The 20952-nt window shown below is 36.8% G+C and overlaps 1 protein-coding gene and 2 long non-coding RNA genes across 14 annotated transcripts; 1 reads left to right on the top strand and 2 right to left on the bottom strand.

Annotated features, from left to right (window-relative positions):
- Positions 1–682: 682 nt before the first annotated feature.
- On the bottom strand, positions 683–11822 carry LOC127880636 (uncharacterized). Of its 12 annotated transcripts, none has more exons than XR_008049671.1 (9): positions 11711–11736; positions 10779–10903; positions 9585–9894; positions 9288–9466; positions 8687–8986; positions 8059–8288; positions 4476–4624; positions 2635–2741; positions 683–2444 (listed from the first exon to the last, which is right to left on the bottom strand). It is a non-coding gene; the product is annotated as an uncharacterized LOC127880636 (long non-coding RNA). The 12 variants fall into 12 exon arrangements; XR_008049666.1 differs by having other exon boundaries at positions 10758–10903; positions 11711–11735; XR_008049667.1 differs by having other exon boundaries at positions 10773–10903; positions 11711–11735.
- Positions 2656–4885, top strand: LOC127880637 (uncharacterized). Its single transcript, XR_008049676.1, has 2 exons — positions 2656–2782; positions 4453–4885. It is a non-coding gene; the product is annotated as an uncharacterized LOC127880637 (long non-coding RNA).
- Positions 11823–17217: 5395 nt separating the features above from the next.
- LOC127831187 (streptavidin-V2-like) lies at positions 17218–18104 on the bottom strand. The gene is made up of 2 exons (XM_052356181.1): positions 18066–18104; positions 17218–17607 (listed from the first exon to the last, which is right to left on the bottom strand). Exons 1-2 carry the CDS (start codon positions 18102–18104, stop codon positions 17218–17220), a joined length of 429 nt encoding a protein of 142 aa, XP_052212141.1.
- Between the last annotated feature and the right edge of the window lie 2848 nt (positions 18105–20952).

Raw genomic sequence — 20952 nt, 5'->3', positions numbered from 1 at the left:
AAAGCGTCACGTGTACCGTTAGTTGACATACGCATGTTAATGAGATCGATGTCGCCTGCGTGATATTAATGGCAATCTTCATGTGTAGGGGTAGTTGACATACGCATTATCAAGAGATCCATGTCGCCTGAGTGATGTTTATGGCAAGCGTCACGTGTACCGTTAGTTGACACACGAATGCTCAAGAGATCCATGTCGCCTGCGTGATATTAATGGCAAGCGTCACGTGTACCGTAAGTTGACATACGCATGCTCAAGAGATCCATGTCGCCTGCGTGATATTAATGACAAGCGCCACGTGCACCAGTAGTTTGTATACCCGTGTTCAAGATACATAACACACGTGATATACCAATTACAAGCGGTACATGTACCGGTAGTTTGTATAGCATTGTTCAAGAGATCCATTTCGCATCTGTCAACTTCATGAGAGTGCCAACCGAGATGTTTGATGAGATTCTCGCACGAGTGAGCCAAAGGATAACGAAACAGCGCAACGACTACAGACGTCCAATTGAACCAGGGATGAAGCTATCAATTGAGCTGCGGCATCTTGTGTCTGGTTCAAAGTACCGTGATATGCGATTCGGCTGGAGGGTACCCCACAACACTATTTCTCTTCTCGTGCTAAAAATAAGTACCGCTTAATTTACTATAGTGTTAAAATAAATTTAAAAAAGGCTTCTGTTAGTCATTTTAATATTTTTATATATTTTAATGTCTACGTCTAGCATCAGTTTATATGAATTGCATTGTGTTAAGTTATTGGTATAGGATAAAAGGCAAATAGATGAGTGCGCGCATTACAACACTAACCTTCTAAATTGTATATTGTAATTAGTACTGTCTTGTGCGCATATCTTGAAATGCACACAGTTATAAGAACATTTTATGAAGTAGTATATTTTTACTTTATCATCCACTCGCTAAAAGTCATGGATTATCTACTACATGTGTCATACACTTATAATCCACGCGAGCTTATTATACTGTTATCTTTTACGCGTCAGGTCTGTAGAGCAGTCATAGATGAGTATGCTGACGAGGTGATGTCGTTGCCAACAACAGCTGCCGATTGCACGCGAATAGCGGACGGCTTCAGGGACAGCTGGAATATCCCCCATACTCTTGGTGCTATTGATGGCGAACATATTGCTTGCAAATGTCCACCAAGATCCGGGTCTACGTATTTTAATTACAAGAAGTACTTAACCGTTGTCCTGCTAGCCCTGTAGGATTCTGAGTACAAGTTCGTCTGGGCTGACATTGGAGGCCGTGTTGCTGCATCCGATGCACAGTTGTGGAACGATTCCGACCTGAAGGCAGCAGCTGAGAACGGAGACCTTAACCTGCCAGAACCTGAAGTTTTGCCACATGATTCTGAGGATGTGCCCTACTTTTTCATCGTTGTACGTTGTACGTTGGTGTTCGGTACTTTTCCGTTTCTCTCACGTTGGGCGAACGTTTTGTCCGGTACTAATGCATTTCACTGCCGTTTTATCCGGTAGAAGTCCTTTACTCGCACAGTCATATCCGTTAGCCGACCGTTAATTATCAGGTACATTTCCGTTAAACGTTCGTTTTTTCCCGTTATAGCACCGGTACTTGTGCGGTAATTGTGTGTTTCCTACGCTTCACACACCGTTTGCGAGAATCTTGAGCGACAAAGCAGGTAATTTCATCACCGGATAATCAAAATCTGCAATTTTGTGCGTTTTTTCTACGTTGCATATTCGTAAGTCGGTCTGACCGGGCCTTGTAATTTTGTAATTTGCTCAATTCGTTTCTATCTAAAATCATTACCCATATAAATCGCGTCTATTCGACGTTAACCGGTTTCATAATAACAAAACACATTTCACAATGTATAGGCTCAAACAAACTTGGAATACTTAGGGAAAACGTAGAGCAAAATAGGAGGTAGCTTCACCCAGCTCCTTTTTTTGTGTTCATCGCTCCTGTCCCTTTAAGGCATCAACATTGAAATGATGAATATCCTCCAAACTTTAATTAATTTTGTCAAGTATTCGATAACAACACTCACGAAGCACATGTGCTTACACCTGTAATTAAATACATTTTACTTACAAATACCCTTGATATAACACATAATCAGAAAATGTCATCGTCTGTTCCGAATTTCCACACTGCTCACTTCTTTAGCAGCACCAGGCACCTTTTGGGATCCTAGATCTTTCCATTGGTATACTTTTGACTGTGTAGTACCATTTGCATTTCAATTTTCTTGTGGATGTATCATCAGCTACGAAAACTTAGTTTTCTATACGGTGTCAAGCGTTTGGGTATGTAGGAAGTTCGTCAGAAACGGTTAATGACGCTATTATTGAGTGATGCCAAATCCAAACTCTGCATATTGAAACAATATGGTCACCATTTGAGTGAGATTTAAAAGAAATATTTCTTAGTGGCCTAGGACCTTTGACCTGAAAGTATAAATTCAGCATATAACCTGATTGTAGCGAGTTGTTGAATGAGCTTTCTTGCATATATACTGGTATGTGAAAATTGAGTATTAAGTGTGACTTTGACCATGAGACGAGTTATTCCAAACCTAAGCTTTCCATTTTGGCTCGTTATGCATTTATACTTCACATTGCACCCTCTTTCAATTACCTTGAAGACTCTCGGCACACCTTGGGGAGGTTGCTGCTGGGAGATAATTTTTAGGTCCAGGAAGCGCTCGGAAGCAGTCAATATAGCAGTAAGCATCTTCCAGCACCCTGTTATGGAGAGAAGAGTATTGGGGTTTATGGTGAGAACTGTGAGTGTCATTCTTTTGTACAGTTGTAGTGGCAGTCATTGTGTGAATACTCATGTAATCACTCTCACTTAAGTATCAATAGCTAATTATATATATATATATATCATTCGGAAACCATTTTACTGCTTCAGGTCACTGTGACCTTGACCTTTGACCTAGAGACCTGGAAATCAAAAGGGGTCTTCTACCAGTCATGATCAATGTACCTATGAAGTTTCATGATCCTAGGCTTAAACTTTCTTGAGTTATCATCCGCAAACCATTTTACCGTTTCGAGTCACTGTGACCTTGACCTTTGACCTAGTGAACTGATAATTGAAGGGGTCATTTGCCAGTCATGATTAATGTACCTATGCGTTCTTGAGTTATCATCCGGAAACCATTTGATGGACGGTCTGACCGACATGTGCAAAACAATTAACTCCCCTCTTCTTCGAAGGAGGGCATAATAAATTAATTTTGTTCAATCTATCTATTTATCCATTAAAAAGTTCACACTTTCAAAACAAATATAATACAAACTTGGTCATAAACAATAATAAAATACCCCTGCTGTCCCTGTGAATGTTAATGAGCGAGGATCAAGGAATCAAGACCATTACTCTTGGATGTGAAATCAATGCAAATAAAAATTGTGTTTTGAAAATCTTCTTTTCATGCTGATCACATATTTACAAGTTTGAATGGATAGACAAATCCACAACAGACCAACCAACATACAGACTCCAATATACCAGGAATAACCCCACATACCGCATTGACACAGAATATTTTGCATGCTGTCTTCACAAGATAAGAAAAACATATTTACATGTTTGGCGATTTTAAGAGTTATTATGCAATTGTGACCTTGACCTCAGAGATATCGACAATTCTTTGGCATGACACACCGTTCAATGATGGTAAACAAATGTGCATTTTTTTTGTTTAATCTCACAATGAATGACATAGTTATGGCCCAGATAAACTCACAACCAAACTTAGATAGATATTCAGTCACTATTTATTCCAAAAATTTGTGTTGAAAGCCTGTCGACAGGTGTCGCAAGCCAGTGTTATAGGACCTAAAGTCAAAATCAATGTGACCTAATTTTTCGGCCCGGCATGGCCCACGTTTGAAGTTGGCCTAGAGATCATCTAGATTAAACTTCTGACCAAGTTTGGAGAAGATCGGATGAAAACTACTTGAATTAGAGAGCAGATACCATACTGAATGCTAAAAAACGCACAAAGTGACCCTGTGACCTAGTTTTTAGCCCGGCATTGCCCATGTTAAAACTTGGCCTAGAGATCATCTAGATAAAATTCTAACCAAGTTTGGTGAAGATTGGATGAAAACTACTTAAATTACAGAGCGGACAGCATGATGAATGTTTTAAACGCACTAAGTGACCCCGTGACCTAGTTTTTGACCCGGCATGACCTATATTCAAACTTGACCTAGACATCATCTACATACAACTTATGACCAAGTTTGGTGAAGATCCAATAAACACCTTGAATTAGAGAGGGGACACTTAATACAGAGCCATCGACAGACAGACAAGGTCACTCCTATATACCCCACTATACTATGTTTCTGGGGATATAATAGCAAATAATCAAGAAATATAAAACAAGATAATCTTGATAATAATAATTAATACTCAAGCAACAAACATATGAACCAGGTATCGCATTGTGGAGCACTAACCAGTTTTTACTGCGGAAGACGACAAGCTTCATTCTGTGTGTGATGGGCGGTTGGGAACCATACCCTTCAATATGAAAACTTGCCAGCTTCTAAGTGTTCCACACAGAGGTCAGCACCTTCACTGTCTCCAGCTCAATCTCTAGGTACACCTACCTATATATGCAAAAATCAATTGAGTGAAACCACTAGTTTGATTATCCATTAGATGCATTCTTGATCAAACATTAGAGCAGTAGTACCCGTGTGATTTACAATATGGGTATTTTTACTGGATGCTGTAAAAATAACAGTTTGCTTTTGTTCACGTCAATGACCATGATAACACATTAATGGCTATAAAAGAAATAATGAAATTAGCTGAACAAACGCGAGTTATCAACAACCTATGGCATAACTAGCAAAACCATCAGTACAGTTTACAAAAAAAATGCTTCTTTTGAAAAATGGGTTGTTTGTACAGTAACTGTAACACTATTTACTTACTTACAGTTTCGTTTCACATTCATATGCATTTTCTAAATTTTGGCATTTAAATTACATACAAAATATGAGTGAAAATAGTTTCATGCATCGTCAGTTTTAAACAAGAGTGCCAAACTGTCACAAGATATGCCCTTTCGAAGGTTTTGGACACCATGCTCAATGCTTGAAATGCACTAAGTGACCTCGAGACCTAGTTATTGACCCGGCATGACCCATATTTAAACTTGACCTAGATATCATTTAGTATAACATCTGACTAAATTTGGTGAAGATCATATGAAAACTACTTCAATAAGAGAGCGGACACCATGCTAAATACTTGAAATGCAATATGTGACCTTGTGACCTCGTTTTTGACCCTGCATGACCCATATTCCAACTTGACCTACATATCATCTAGACACAACTTCTGACCAAATTTGGTGAAAATCGGGTGAAATCTACTTCAATTAGAAAGCAGACACCATGCTAAATCCTTGAAATGCACTAAGTGACCTCGTGACCTAGTTTTTGACCCGGCATGACCCATATTTTAACTTGACATAGATATTGTCTAGACACAACTTCTGACCAAGTTTGGTGAAGATCGGATAAAAACTATTTAAATTAGAGAGCGGACACTGCTGTGGACGCCGTCCGCCAAGGGTGAAACTATAATACGTCCCGTTTTTAAAAACGGGCGTATAAAAAAAGGAGAGCATAAGATTTGGCTGTGTGAGAGGGTGTTTTGCTGCGTAAATGCGCGACTCTCACGCTGAATGCCCGATACTTGACAGGCGCATGAATGTTGATGCAAACTACTTCAATTAGAGAGCAGACACCATGCTAAATCCTTGAAATGCACTAAGTGACCCCGTGACCTAGTTTTTGACCCGGCATGACCCAAATTCGAACTTGACCTAGATATTGTCTAGACACAACTTCTGACCAAGTTTGGTAAAGATCGAATGAAAATTATTTGAATTAGAAAGCGGACACGAAAAGTGTGACAGACTGACAGACAGTGCGAAAACTATATACCCCCTTTTCTTCGAAAGGGGGCATAAAAATAACTTATCCATAGACATCGGATGTATTTTGTAATGGGAATGCTTTGGAGATTACCATAACATTCTGTGCACACGTAAAACCTTTATGAAGAATCCTCAACATTAAAGATTTATTAATATTTTTGAAAATTAAGCAAACATTCATTTTTTTCCATGAAAGCATTACAATTATGGCTTTTTATAAGTATAATATGATGTATGAAATAGTTTTTTTCTTTTTAATTTTAAGTTAATGTTGAACCATTCAATCACTTTAAAAACATTGCAAGTTATTGCATTTCCACAAAGCAAATGAATCTTAGCAGGTAAATTCAATGAATTTATCATTGGTACCCCCAGCTGATAATTTTAAAAATCTGTATAGAAGTTCACCAGATGATGTTTTATGCAAAATATGTATGTTCGCACTGCAGTTTTTGAGAATATTATTTTTAAGTGTTCATTATATATATATTATAGAAGGAAAACAAATTTGATCCGAGGGTGGGGCAAATATGATCCAATGATACTTGAACAATCTTGGTGAAGGTCCACAAGATGAACTTTCATGCCAAATATCTTTGCTCTAGGCCTTGTGATTTATGAGAAAATTTTTGTTTTTGAGGTTTTTTAATATACTAATAAGGAAATTACATTTCCCTCCCCAGTGGGGCAATTTTGACCCCAGGAACATAGTTTGAACAATCATGGTACAAGTCCCACCAATTAACCTTTGAACTCTTAAGTGTAATCTTGAGTTTGGAGATTTTGACGTAATTCTTTCTTATGACACACCGTCGAGTGATGGTGAACAAATGTGCTTAATGATTTTAAAATCTTACAATGAATGACACAGTTATGGCCCGGACAAGCTCATTTATGGCCATTTTTTACTTTTGAACTAAAAGTGTGACCTTGACCTTCGAGATTTCGACATTATTCCTTCCCATGCAACACCGTCAAATTATGGTGACACATGATTTTAAATTGAATTTAATTCTGACAATGAATGACATAATAATGGCCCAGACAAGGTCATTTATGGCCATTTTTGACATTTGAACTCAAAGTGTGACCTTGACCTTTGAGATATTGACGTTTTCTTGAGCAGTGACCGGCCGTGTCATGATTGTGAACATTTATTGTAAGTTATTTGAAATTCCTCCAATCAATAACAGACTTACGCTCCAGACAAGCCTAACCCGGACTTTCATACTGACGGACTGATCCACATACACCAAACCGCCAACTGTGACAAATATGTCGAGCTCTCCATAAGTGGGCTCGACAAAAAATCGACTTGCCCACAGGTAAAGGTCCACCACACAATGTTTCATGCTAAATATCTCAGCCCAAGGCCTTGCAGTTTCAGAGTAGATTTTTTAAGTTTTTCCTTTTGGTTGCCAGGGCAACAAGGATTTCATGGAAAACAATTCTTGGAGCAACATTGAAGGAGCTTCATGCCAGGAATATTCCTGCCAGTTTCATCAAGCTTTGTCCAAAGGTTTAGTAGGAGATATTGTTTAAGTAAAAATGTTGACATATAGACACACATCGCAAAACAGACAAAGACCAGCAACAATAACTCAAGTTGAGCTATAAAGGGTACATCTCTGAAATGACTAAATCATCCTGATGACTCTTATGCAAGAACCACTGAAAAATGATAACAAATTTGATCTAATTTGAATTTCACTAAATTCATACACATATGCAGACAGAAATTTGACATTTTCAATCAATTAAGGGGCCATAACAGTTTAATTTTACAATGGCTTCAAGGCCTTTCCCCAATTTGGAATGTCAAAATGAACTTTTGCATTATAGTTTATCTGTCTTCAAGGTAACAATCTGGTAAAAATATTATACATAAGACAAGTCGGTCAATTAACAGGCGAACAGCTTTGTTGTATACTTAAATAAACCCAATTTTAATGCCTATTAACTTCAAGTTTCATTCAATTCTATGCAATTGCTACTGAAAAACAACTCTGGTCTGAAAAGTAATTTAGGGTTATCTTTTCGAATCAATACTAGGCTTATTTATATTACATACCCTCAGGTTTGTATACTTGCCAGTTCAGGAGGCATTATAGAGCGCTATCAGTTTAATGATTATTCCCCGAATATCTTTCAGGTGTGCCAGCTGGGGGCTCCTGGATCACCTTGATCGTTTTCACTACATGCTCACTCTCAGTGAAGTGGCGCTCCAGGTTTGCGTCCGTCAGGATGGCCGCACTCTCCTCTACCCTCCGAACAACCTCGCGACGGCTCTTATCCAGGCAGGTTGAGGTCAGGAAGCCTGTGAGAAGGAGATCGGCCGAAAAAAAAATAAAGCTAAACAAGCAAATTTGTTAAATTGATATCCCCCGCCAATATGCTTCTGGACACAAAAGTGTTATATTTGACACTCAAAAAAGCATTTTTTCAAGATACAAAGGGCCAAAACCCCGTAATTAACAGACTGTGTACAATGCCATTTGGCGTGCATCGTCCTCTTATCCATATATATACTCATACCAAGTTTCAATGAAATCGGCCAAAGCACTTTCAAGATATGGCTCTCGACACAAAAGTGCTGGACGGACGGAAAGATGGACGGAAAAACAGACAGAAAGACGCCAACGCCAAAACATTAATAAGTAGATGTCCAAGAAGAATGAATAATTTACATAAATCAAATCCTAAGTTTACGCTTACATTGTTCAATGTGCGGGCGTCCGCTAGACCATTCCCTCGCACCACTTCAGGAAGTTCTTGATTGCCGTTAGTGCATTCCGCACCGTCTCCAGCTGGTGAGTGGTGTTGAGGAACTGTCGTGGACCTCCATATGGCCCATCCACAACAGCATGTCACTCAACACCACTCCTTCCAAGTAGCCAGACAGGGCCAGGAACCGGTTGATCTTCATGTTGACCTCTTGTGTTTTCGACTCGTTTGCCAACCCACCTGGCCTGCTCCGCAGGAACATGTAGTCTACATATGAGTCAACGATTGAAACTGCAACAAGTATTATTGGATGATATTCTATGCTAGATGGTGAAATCGCATATAATTTAACTAACAACCAGTAATTCCAAAGTATTATAAATAAATAATATTTATCTTAAATTTTAATGTACTTATATATATTTCCTCACGGTTTTTAATATATATACATGTAACAATAATAATGACTATCAATTGAAATGTATATAATTAAAAAAAAATCTGGGAAAACAGGGCTTAATGCACCAAGTACTGGTTCTACCCCGAAAACGGACTCAAAACTTTACACTATATAAGCAATCCATATTGTTACTTGCAGCTTCTCCGACCATGCATCACCCTTGCATTGGGTTCCAGGCTCAGGCAGTATTTCGGCATTAGGAATGAAAAGTCCTCTTCCTCCTCCTCCTCATCCTCCACCTTCTCATCCTCCTATGCCGAGTCATCATGAGTGGCGAGTCTGCTGGTCACCTTTCCTGAAGTTTTCGCGACCTGTAAATGACGTTTAAATGTAAAAGTTACAAATCGTTTGGTATGGTTTTGTATTAGACATTGATAGAAATATGAGAAATTAAATACAAAAACCACACGAACACAATTTAACACTTACTTTCCGGAAACGGCCCTCTTGTGTAAACAAAATTGAATGTCCCAGCCTCCATTTTGTGCTCCTGTTCTAGATGACGCAGCCGGTCAATCACCGACCGGTCGCACAGCCAGCAAGAGTAGTAATTCCTCGGCTTTATCTTCTTCACTTTCCGACCGGTCTTAGCACGTGCCTCTGACATCAACGGCTTCATGGGGTCTGCCGTCAGCGCTTGCACCCAGCGAACGTGGTCTGTTACCCGGAGGTACACAGTCGTGTTGCCTTTTACCACGCAAATGGGGCATTGCCTTGGGATAGGCTTTGCGTTTGGTGTCTGAAATATTAGTTTGAAATGTGTACGAAGCAGGTGGCTATCAATATATATGATTTATTAAGAGATGATGAGATAACGGACCCAGTTAATTGATTGAAATAATGATTATGTGATTGAAGCTGTTATGCTAGGGTAAAATACCAAGGAATGTGTATAGATATTGTTAACTTTTTTTTAATGGTGTTAAAAATGAATATTTTATTGCAATATTTGCACATGCTTTGTTTTATTTTACAAAGTAATCACTATTAACCTTAAGTTTATTCTCATGAAAAAAACATACCATTAAATAGCAATACTGATTACTTTATCTATTTGAGTGACATTAAGAGTGACCATGTACATGTATATATCAATCTATACTGTCTAACCCCCCTTGCAGATATTATTGACAGGTAAATATAATATTATATACCGTCTTATAACGATTCAAGACTTGGCCAAAATAAGGCCCCATTCCCTCAACAAAAAAGTATTAATTTTTCCCCAGATAAAAATTCACCCGACACTCAAGCAAATTAATTGCCCTAGACCCAGAATTGTCAAGTTTAAAATGTTTAAAACTAAATAGAATTGTTATGTATTTAATTTGGCGGTGATTAAAAAAACATATTATATTGTTTCTCATGTTTGGTTTAAAGTCCAAATTTTTTTTTTAATGATGCCCTATTTCCCCCGCCTCAGGGTACAGGTATCATTAGGCATTCTGAATCAACATTTTCATCAAAAACAATGATTCTTCATTCTTTACAGGCTGGGGGATTAAATTTTTAGAAACAACAATAACCTTTCAAATCGCATACCAAACAGTTAGACTTTTTAAATGAAAATGTGGATTCCGAATGCCTAATGATTCGGAATACCTTGACAAACTGTACCGTTACCCCAAACCCTGAGGTAGCTGTGGCGTAAAGGATATGGTGTCCGCCTAGCAACCAGGAGGTCACGGGTTCGATCCCCACTGTGAAAGCGTTCTTTAGATCTTCCCTATAGACACTAAGTACTGGTTCTAGGCACCGGAAACAAAATTTACAGCTTTTTCAAATAAGTCCTATGCAATCAAACTAAAATATACAGGTTTGAACTAAACCAGAGGGAGATCTCTGCATTCTGCATGTTAGTCTTATTTATAAGACGCGCGAGATACTTTACCCATATAAAAAGTAGCTTAATATTTAAGAGCGTCAAAAATTTGGACTAGATGCATGTATGCAATATCCCAGTGTGACCCAAATTCGAAGGGTGTAAAGAACCGAATGTAATGGACCGAAATTCGACGATGTAACGGTTACATGAAGCAATATTTAGCAAATAATGAAAGAAATAATGAAATGTTTAATAGCAGAAAATAATAATTTTAAAATCGGCTGTATTACTTTGAAATGATTCAAAGACAATAATCATCCATTTAATCAATATAAATAGAACATCGTCGAATTTAGGTGTCGTCGAATTTGGGGTGCGGTAGGATAATGTATGGTTTCCAGTATTTACTATGGGGAAGAACTATTGTTGGCAAAATATTTCACTTCAAGAATATGTTTGCGTATCAGATATCAAATATGTACAACACAAAACCAATACAATTGTGTTACTGTTATGAATAATACAATTTAAAAAAATGTTTTTTTTCTCCGTTTATTACTTTCACTGAATCGAAGGGTTAACAGAACCCAAGGCGAACATGATGTAGTGCGAACACAAGGCTACGGGTCGAAACCCATTAATAAAAATATATGCAATGACAACATAAGTATGGGGTCAATATACAAAAGATACCGTCTAATTATTTGGACACAAACCACAGTTTACCAACCACTCAAAATGGCGGCGACATCTACTTTCACTTTAACCATTTACTGCGCCCGCCACTGAGCATGCGCATACTTGGTTTTACATGCTATTTTTAGTTTGGCGACGGTGGACCATCGTCCATATGGCGTTATTCTCACACGGACTCCCCTTTGTTTATCGCCAGCCTCAGATTTATGAATGAGCTGAGCGAAAATACTACGTCACGCACACGCAGCAGAAAGTGGACTATTTAAATCATTCATAAACAATCTCCTCCGCGACACGTACAATACGATCATTGTTCATTGATTCTTTTCTATAAAACACCGTTCGAAAATATTGAATGTAACACGATATTAATATAATGTTGCCATTTGTGAATACACATAATTGGAGAACTCAAACCTCTTGCATAAATTATACAACTCTTTCTTGCGCGGATACGCAAGCGGGTATTGGGTTAATCATACCTAGTCGTATCGACCTGAATTTCACACTAAGCACTTTAGACGGGCGCTAAAGCGCCCATCTAAAAATGAGTAACGAAACAATGTAAAGGCTACTGTTAACGAGTGCAATGTCCTTCTTCAAGGCATCATCACACATCAAAATGGTCCTAAAACTGACTGTACCCTCTTGCATGTGTCACTTGCTACTTGTACATTTATTTTTTTATTTGGATGCACTGATTGGCATACAGTTGACCCTTTGCATGCTGGGAAATTTGTCGACTGCTAAAATGTCGTCTGCTAAATTTCTAAAATTAGCATTTTCTTCGTTGTTTTTTTTTTCAAAAAATACTATCAGAATAGCAAACAGTTTGGATCCTGATGAGACGCCACGTTTTGTGGCGTCTCATCTGGATCCAAACTGTCTGCAAAGGCCTTTAAAATTCGGTTCCAGCACTGAAAGAGTTAAAATCTGTAATTGACTTAGAACGATAAGTATTAACATTTATTAATTTATTCAACATGTTTGCTTTGTGCAAAAATAGTTCATTTCACTAAAATGCCACAGCGTTAACATATCTGATATTTGTTATGCCTTCGATGCTTTTGCACTCAGATGAACACAAATTAAACCCTCCATAAAACTTAAATCTTCTGTTAAGTCCACGCAATTTCAATTATAATAATTCAACAAAAAGCTGTCGAAAAAATGTCACAATAGCTTGCATTTTTTCCCATGCAAGCATTGCCATTGATAGCTTCAGAATCTCTTCGTCGCTCATTAGTAACTTCTAGAAGCATGCAGTCAATTTTGATCAGCAGCATGGAATGTGTGAATCGCCGCGCTTGGGAGGGCGGCCTCTCAAACATAGATGACAGAAATCATTAAATAATACATATTGGTTAATAATTGCCCAAATGTTATGAAAGTTAAGTTTGATTCTAACGGGTTAAAACATTTTGGTATGAAAATTATTGAGTACGAGTTGCAATATTGTGTTCAATCACAACATATATTTACATAAAAAAACACACTAACAGAGACTCTTTTAAATAATGATGTACAATATACTATTAACATAGAACCAAAATGTTCATACAAATTATGACGCTTCTCTTAGGTAGGTCTTAATGAATTGCACAAGCATTGGTGACGAAAGTGGTATCTCTTTAGCAACACATTGATATTTAATGCGAACAAATACAATAATTCAATTGTATGTTTACTTAACATTACACCATTATGCACAATATAGTCCACATATCTTACATGAACTAAATGTGTTCTTTTCTGATGTTAACATATCAGAATTGTAAAGTCATGTCAGTGTTTAAAGGTAAATAAACATGCAAATTAGTTTTTATAGTGCATTTTTAGAATTGAGTTTTAGAAGTGAGAAATCGGTATGTGTTTTTCAAGTGAGATTTTTGTCAATAATTATTCCAGTTAAAACGTATATTTACTACAGTTTATAGCCACTATCTATACTAGAAAACCTGTTTACTGAAGTTAAAAGTCACTGGTTAGCCGTGTTGATACTTGAAAATTGTAATGAAACTAAGTTCGTCCTGGCTCTAATACATAGCGGTCCCTTAGGCTTTACTTAGCATGATGGGGAACATTTGAGCCGTGTTCTGAGAAAACTGGGCATAATGCATGTGCGTAAAGTGTCGTCCCAGATTAGCCTGTGCAGTTCGCACAGGCTAATCAGGGACGACACTGTCCGCTTTTGACATTTTTCGTTTAAAGGGATCTTTTCACGCTTTGGTAAATTGACGAAATTGAAAAAAGTTGTTTCAGATTCGCAAATTTTCGTTTTAGTTATGATATTTGTGAGGAAACAGTAATACTGAACATTTACCATGGTCTAATATAGCCATTATATGCATCTTTTGACGATTTTAAAACCTAAAAATTATAAAGCGTTGCAACGCGAAACGATTGAATAATTTGGAGAGTTCTGTTTTTGTCGTTAAATTTTGTGAAACTACGAAGATTGCTTATATAAGGTATAAAATACGTTAAGTATGTGTACTCGGCGGAATAGCTCAGTAGGCTAAAGCGTTTTTACTTCAGGACTCCAGGGGTCACTGGTTCGAAACCTTCTCTGGGCAATGTTCTTTTCCTTTTTTTAATTTTATTCTTGATTTTTTACTGGAGCTTTTACGATCCAATGTTTACAATTATCAATATAAAGCATTTAATGAATAAGTTAAAAAATGCATAAATCTGTGAAAAGGCCCCTTTAAATGAAGTCTCTTCTTAGAAAAAATCCAGTATAGGCGGAAAGTGTCGTCCCTGATAAGCCTGTGCGGACTGCACAGGCTAATCTGGAACGAAACTTTACGCACATGCATTATGCCCAGTTTTATCAGAACACGACTCATTTGTATACCGTTATTATGTATTCTTCTTTGTCTGATACGAAACTCCCTCTGAAAAGGATTTTTACCGGCGTCTATCGCTAAAGGGGTGAAAACTCTACAAAGGTACTTAGTTGGGTGTTAATTTTAAAATTATTTAAATAGTTACTGTCAAAAGTGGAATAAGGTGGTCAATGTCAAACTCAGATGTAAGGCTAAGGGTTTCGAAAACGTCTGCTGTGGCTGTCACGTGTATATGGTATAGTGAATGGCATAAAAGGTCTCGTGTAGAATGAGAAAGTTTTTTGAGGTTTGTATGTGTCTAACGCAATGGGTATTGCTGAATCTGGATTGATGGTCGACATGAAACAGGTTATCAGTAGTTGTGATGGCAACTATAAGGTGGATAATTTTAAACAGCGTTATAATACGCAATTTTGTTCTGCGTGTTTCACGTTTGGACCAATTTAGGCTGTCTCTCATATTAGTTACTGAGCTTGTATTGTAATAATATTATATGTTTGTTAAGAATCTGGCTGCACGTCTTTGTACTTTTTCCTGTTGATTAAAGGTTGTTGTTTTTTTTCACAGATTTTGGCGTGTATTGAAGTTTGTCATTAAATGCTTTATACTGATAAATGTAAACATTGGATCTAAAAAGCTCAAGTAAACATACAATAATAAAATAAAGAAGAAAAAAGTAACCATCCACTGGACCTGAACCACTGACCCCTAGAGTAAGAGTCTATCGTTTAGACCACTCGGCCATCTGTGCTCATACAATGAGTAATGTATTCTATAGATTATATAAGCAATCCTCGTAGTATCACAAAATATAACGATAACAGCAGAACTTTCCAAATTATTCAATTGTAGCGCGTTGCAACGCTTTATAATTTTCAGGCTTTTAAATCGTCAAAAGATGCATATAATGGAAATTTTAGAGCAAGGTAAATGTTCAGTATCACTGTTTCCTCACAAATATCATACCTACGTCGAAAATTTGCGAATCTGAAACATTTTTATTTTTATTTTGTCAATTTACCAAAACGCGAAAAGGCCTCTTTAAGTTCAGCTTTCGTAGGTGGGTTCCAGACAGGGGATGAGTATTCTAATTTAGGCCTGAAAATTGTTTTGCAAGCATGACCCTTCACTTCTTTGTGAGTTAATTTTAAGCTTGCGGCGAAGAAATCCTCGTGCCTGGTTTGTGTTACATGTGATATAATTAATATGTTTATCCCATTTGAGGTTACGTTGGAGTGTAAGACCTAGATATTTGGCGTACCGTTTAGTTTACTTTTTCAAGAATGTGATCTTGTAGTTCGTAGGTGAAAGTGATACGGATGTAACATGTTTAAGGGTGGAATTTCATTAACCAATCTTGCTCCGATCGTCCAGCAGCTTCAACATCTATCTGGAGCTACTGGGCGTCGGTTGGTAATATTTTGTATATATTAGTCGTTTTCTGAGAAAACTGGGCATAATATGCGTACGTGCGTCAAGTGTCGCAATCCGCACAGGCTAATCAGGGACGACACTTTCCGCTTTTATGACATTTTTCGTTAAAATGAAGTCTCTTTTAAGAAAAAATCAAATTTAGGCGGAAAGTGTCGTCCCTGACTAGCCTGTGCGGACTGCACAGGCTCATCTGGGACGACACTTTACGCACATGCATTATGCCCAGTTTTGTCAGAACGCGACTCATATGGTGCTATGTTTGATATACATTGTATTCTGAAAACTCGTTTATGTAGACCAAAACAAGACGGGCCCAAATACAGTGCCCTTTTGGACTCCGGAGATTACAGGTTCATTGCTTGACATGGTTCCCTCCAGGATAACTGTCTTAGGTTTTACTTGATAAGAAGTCAGATATTCAAAAGAGAGCATTTGAATTAATTCCACAGCATTTTAGTATAAGAGTTGCTGTTGGGGTACTTTATCGAATGAATTAGCAAATTCCACAATGATGATGTTAGTTTGTATGCATCGATTGTTTTATTGGGTAAGGTTATGGAGGAAATGAACGCTTTTTCAATTGAAATATTTCATCTAGATGTATTTAAGCTTTTATGACTTAATATAAGAACACTTCTCTTTTAGGTAAAAAGAGAGACGAAAGTAGAGAGTCTGTTTGTCTCTAGATCTATGTCTGTACGTTATTCTGTCAATCCATTTTTCGGTCTTACATAATCAAACTGATTTATCATTTGTGTTTGTTCTTCAACACAACGACGCGATATTTCGTGCAATCTTGTATGCACTTTTATACAAAATGGTTGATAGTGATACTCAATATGGGCAACTTTTATTAAAACTTATGGTGCCTAAAACAATTATTGCTATGGTAGAATCAGTCGTCTACATGTCTGTCACCGGCATATGGTTTAATTGGCCATCATAACCATGTCATTGTTATATATCGCAACTTAGGAGAATCATTGATAAGGATGTCGACATTATGATGGGTGGTAATGTTATGTGGAAGTTCCGCAAATACGACAGAACAACACCAACGTGACGTCATATTAAATAAATACTAGTAATTTCAAGTGAAAATATGTTTATGTATCCAGAATAAAGCACATGCAAATACAAAAACAATAAGCACACATAAACAGTAAATGATTTATTTCAGAAAAAAGTTATTTGTCATATGGAAGATTTGACCAAAGTAGAAACATAATCTTGGAAATGTCCGCATGATTTCAATCTTTTAGCAGACCTTCTTAAAGTCATCGTGGTTGATCATCGTCGTCTTCCACAGCTGGGCACGTGGATAGAAATGGGTCAACAGCCAGTGGGTGTACAGAGTGCCCTCGTCAGCGTAATGGATCCCGGACCATGCGGTCGTGGAGTTGGAATTTCCGTACATGTCGTTGCTAAAGGCAACAACCCAGCCAACGACTGTCGTGTCGTCGTCGGGCTTCAAGTATTTCCCAGAAAGAGTGTAAAATCCGTCAGCGTTGCCGACCGCCGTGAAGTATTTTCCTTCGATGTGGCCGCCAATGCATGTGAACTTCATTACGGACTGAAGCTGGTTCCGCCAAACCCCCGCGATGCCGCACTCGTTTTGATGATCCGGTACAGCAAGGTCGCAGAAGGCCTGAACAATAAATAAGGTGGCTGTTACGAATACAATTTGCAACGATTTTTGTACCATAAACAAACGTTAGTTTTTAAATAGTAAGGATGTTGAATGGTAGAAATATTCAATTCTATTTGTAACATACATTCTTTATATGTTTAAGTTATGTCAATTTTGAAAATGTGATTGAATGTAAAGAAAATTATCGAATATTCAACGTGGAATACAAACAGGAAGTAAAAGTTTGGCTCGAAAATTTGAGGTCTGTCAGGTTTGTTGAAACACACAACCACAGCGTGTTCAAAGCCTGATTTGCTGAATGTCATGGTTTACCTTTGATATGGTATTGTTTCCACACTTAAGTAAATTGAACGCTACCAGATAAAAATCACACACTAACACAATCTCGTTTACTAGGTTTGTGCATTATATTAAAGCTTAACAAGAAGTGTGTGTGTGTTCCCTAACCTGACTACCTGTATTTCAGGTTTTGGTTTTAGATCATTTTGTTTCATTCTAACATAACCAGTAAGTTTGCGAGCATGATTGCTGCATTCTATCGATTTCATAAGATTACATATTAATTTAGTTAAATTGACTTAGTAAATGGTTGGTTAAATAAAGCCATGGAAGAAATTGTGTTTGTTTGTGTATATTCTTATTTAAGAGGGAAATTACACGTAATTATTTAAAAAAAAAGTTATTCCGACCTTATGATACCTATTGTGGCAATGCTCGTGGAAAAAATAACATTTTATGTTTTGTCTCACTGCAAATTTAACTTTTTATATTTCTATACCAAAAAAAGCAAATAAGTTCCTTTTAAATGAAACAAATTTTATGTACAGATATTCATTGTTCCTATCGCTGTATCTAGCGAACAATTGTCATGTTTAACAGTTTATCAAGGCATGTTGAGTACATGCATAATAGTAAATACGTATTTAGAAAGAAATATTTGTTTATAATATAACCGATTGACTTACCAAATGGATTGTCTACTGCGATTAGCATTTGGCTACCGAGCACAATTGGCAACAAACCACAGACAATTGCAGCAAGATGCATTATTTCACGCCAAACTGTCGTTAATTTTCTGGAAAAAACACAACAACATCCTCTAATATACTAATTACTTTCTTGTCAACTTATTAGTTATCTATTAAAGTACGGTTCGATCCTAATCATTGCGTAGATGCTTTTTTAATTGATTATACTTTTTAATATAGAAATTTGCGTTTTGCATATCGTTGCAATACATATTGTTTTTAGTAAACAAAATTATATGTGTACAAAAAATCTACCGGTGCAGAATAAAAACTTAATCCTCTCGACGGAAAGATGTAAGAGAATTTATTACCTAGCACAAATTAATTTAACATTTGCGCGCGGAATTATGAGTCGATATAAGATATGTCTATGTTATATACACGTACGCCACGTGATTTCTGCTTGGCAAAAATGAGTCCAATAAATGAACATGTGATTACTTTTCGTGCATGTCATCTAACTTATTTAAGTGTTTCACTGCAAACCCTAAGTGTTTCAAGAAAGAACGACCGAAACTATTTTTTACACACTTTTGTTTTCTGTTGTTGCTTTTCAAAAAAAATGTTTTATATGACATGTCATCGTTACCATTAATCATGTGATTTGGCCACTTGCATGGCGAAGCCAACAATAATGCTTTTATTTCATACAGGAAGATTTGATTTCATTTAGGAAGATTGATATCATAGAGGAACAGTTAATCGTATTATTTCATTGGTTCACTTGTATTTTCAATGATACATGCTTACTGCAGAATTCTGTCAAGTTGATTTTAATTTCAGAGAACGCTATTATAATGTCATGTATAAAATGGCTGTTGACACCACATTTTGCGGAGTATTCATGAAACTGCACGACAACACTTTAAAAATAATTGTATGGAGAATGAGTGTGTTTTAAATATATGATAAATCTTCCAAGTATGATGTACAAAAGCCTAAAAACTACTTTAAACTGCTTCACTGCGATGTTACACGTTTTTTCACGTTTGTGTAGGTTCCTTAGTTTGACAATTTTGGTCACTTTTTAAGCGAAACCACGCGCTTCCAGTAAGAGCAATCTAACGTTCTGATCACGCAGCTGAAGTTTCATTTTGTTCATGGTCAACTGGTTGGGTGTACATTGTTCAAAATATAACGTTTACTTAACTAAACTTTTGTACAAAACATCGTTTTATTCGTGGACGCTTTTTAAGATCACTTTGATTACCGGTAAACATTTTTAATGGAGTGTGCAACTAAACATATTCAATTAACGTCCATTAGATATAATTTGAAAGTCGAGTTTCTTCACTTAAATAACGACTATCATTAGCCTCCGTACGCGGATTTCAAGTCGATCGCAGCGTACAGTGCCAAGTGAGCTCGCGTCACGTCGTGGCACGTTTGGGTGTCACAAATATTGTAGATTCCTTAAGAAAAAGAACGTATGAAGTTCACACGTGTTCTGTTTTTCATAAATACGCAGCAAAATAAAATAATTGCGATTTAAAACCAATATGCTTGACTTTACTTGTATTATTCCACTAAGTAAATAGTATATTGTAGGTTATCACTTTTTTGCTAAACGTGATTATACGCACGCATTAAAAAAGCGTCTGGACAATCGTTAACCCGTGAATGTTAATATATATCAGAACAATGAATTGCATTACATTTTCAGGACGGAAATGCTCTTTATGTGCAAGTCTTTTCGTTTTAAACAATTGCCAAATTTCCTCTACATTAAATAGCAATCTGTACACCAAAACACACGTGATTCAATTAAGGGTCACCGTCAATTAGTATTCGATTGTAAATTTTTCATTTTATGCGCCTATTGACACCAATTATCGTTCTATTCTGGACTTGTGATGTCAATGCTTTCGTCTGTTCTGTACACTAGCATTTGATTACTGACGCCAAACCTGAAGGTTTGTAAATGCGATCAGTCCTATTTTACAATATTTTTTCAAGAATTTCATAAATTACGGATTTTTATTAACCATATCTTCTGTTTCAATATCTTTATTATTGAAATATATTCAATTTTATATAAAAAAATAATTGGCAACTAACTTAACGTACATAATAAGTTAAAATAATTAAAAATATGTACTTTTTAATTTGACATAAATTAAGTAATTTTATGCACTACGAACATGTTCGGTATAATATAAGCAATCGAAATTCTCCCTCAGCCCAATTAAAGTACTGGGCGTTGCTGTTTAGTTGACCACACGCGTCGCAGTGAAGGATCTTGCTCAATAGTACATGTATACCTAACATTAATACGCTTTAATGTAATTTTATTATTGATTAAGGCCAAACGACA

Source organism: Dreissena polymorpha, chromosome 5, assembly GCF_020536995.1.
Source record: "Dreissena polymorpha isolate Duluth1 chromosome 5, UMN_Dpol_1.0, whole genome shotgun sequence".
Classification (NCBI taxonomy): Eukaryota; Metazoa; Mollusca; class Bivalvia; order Myida; family Dreissenidae; genus Dreissena; species Dreissena polymorpha.
The sequence above is the reverse complement of the archived record's forward strand: the minus strand, read 5'-3'. Positions and strand labels throughout refer to the sequence as shown.

What these genes read in the sequence shown, in the direction of transcription:
- LOC127831187 (XM_052356181.1), bottom strand. Translation starts at nt 18,104, where the DNA reads ATGAAACAAAATGATCTAAAACCAAAACCTGAAATACAG. An exon ending in AACCAAAACCTGAAATACAG is followed by an intron (nt 17,608 to 18,065) that starts GTAGTCAGGTTA and finishes TTTATTGTTCAG; the next exon opens with GCCTTCTGCGACCTTGCTGT.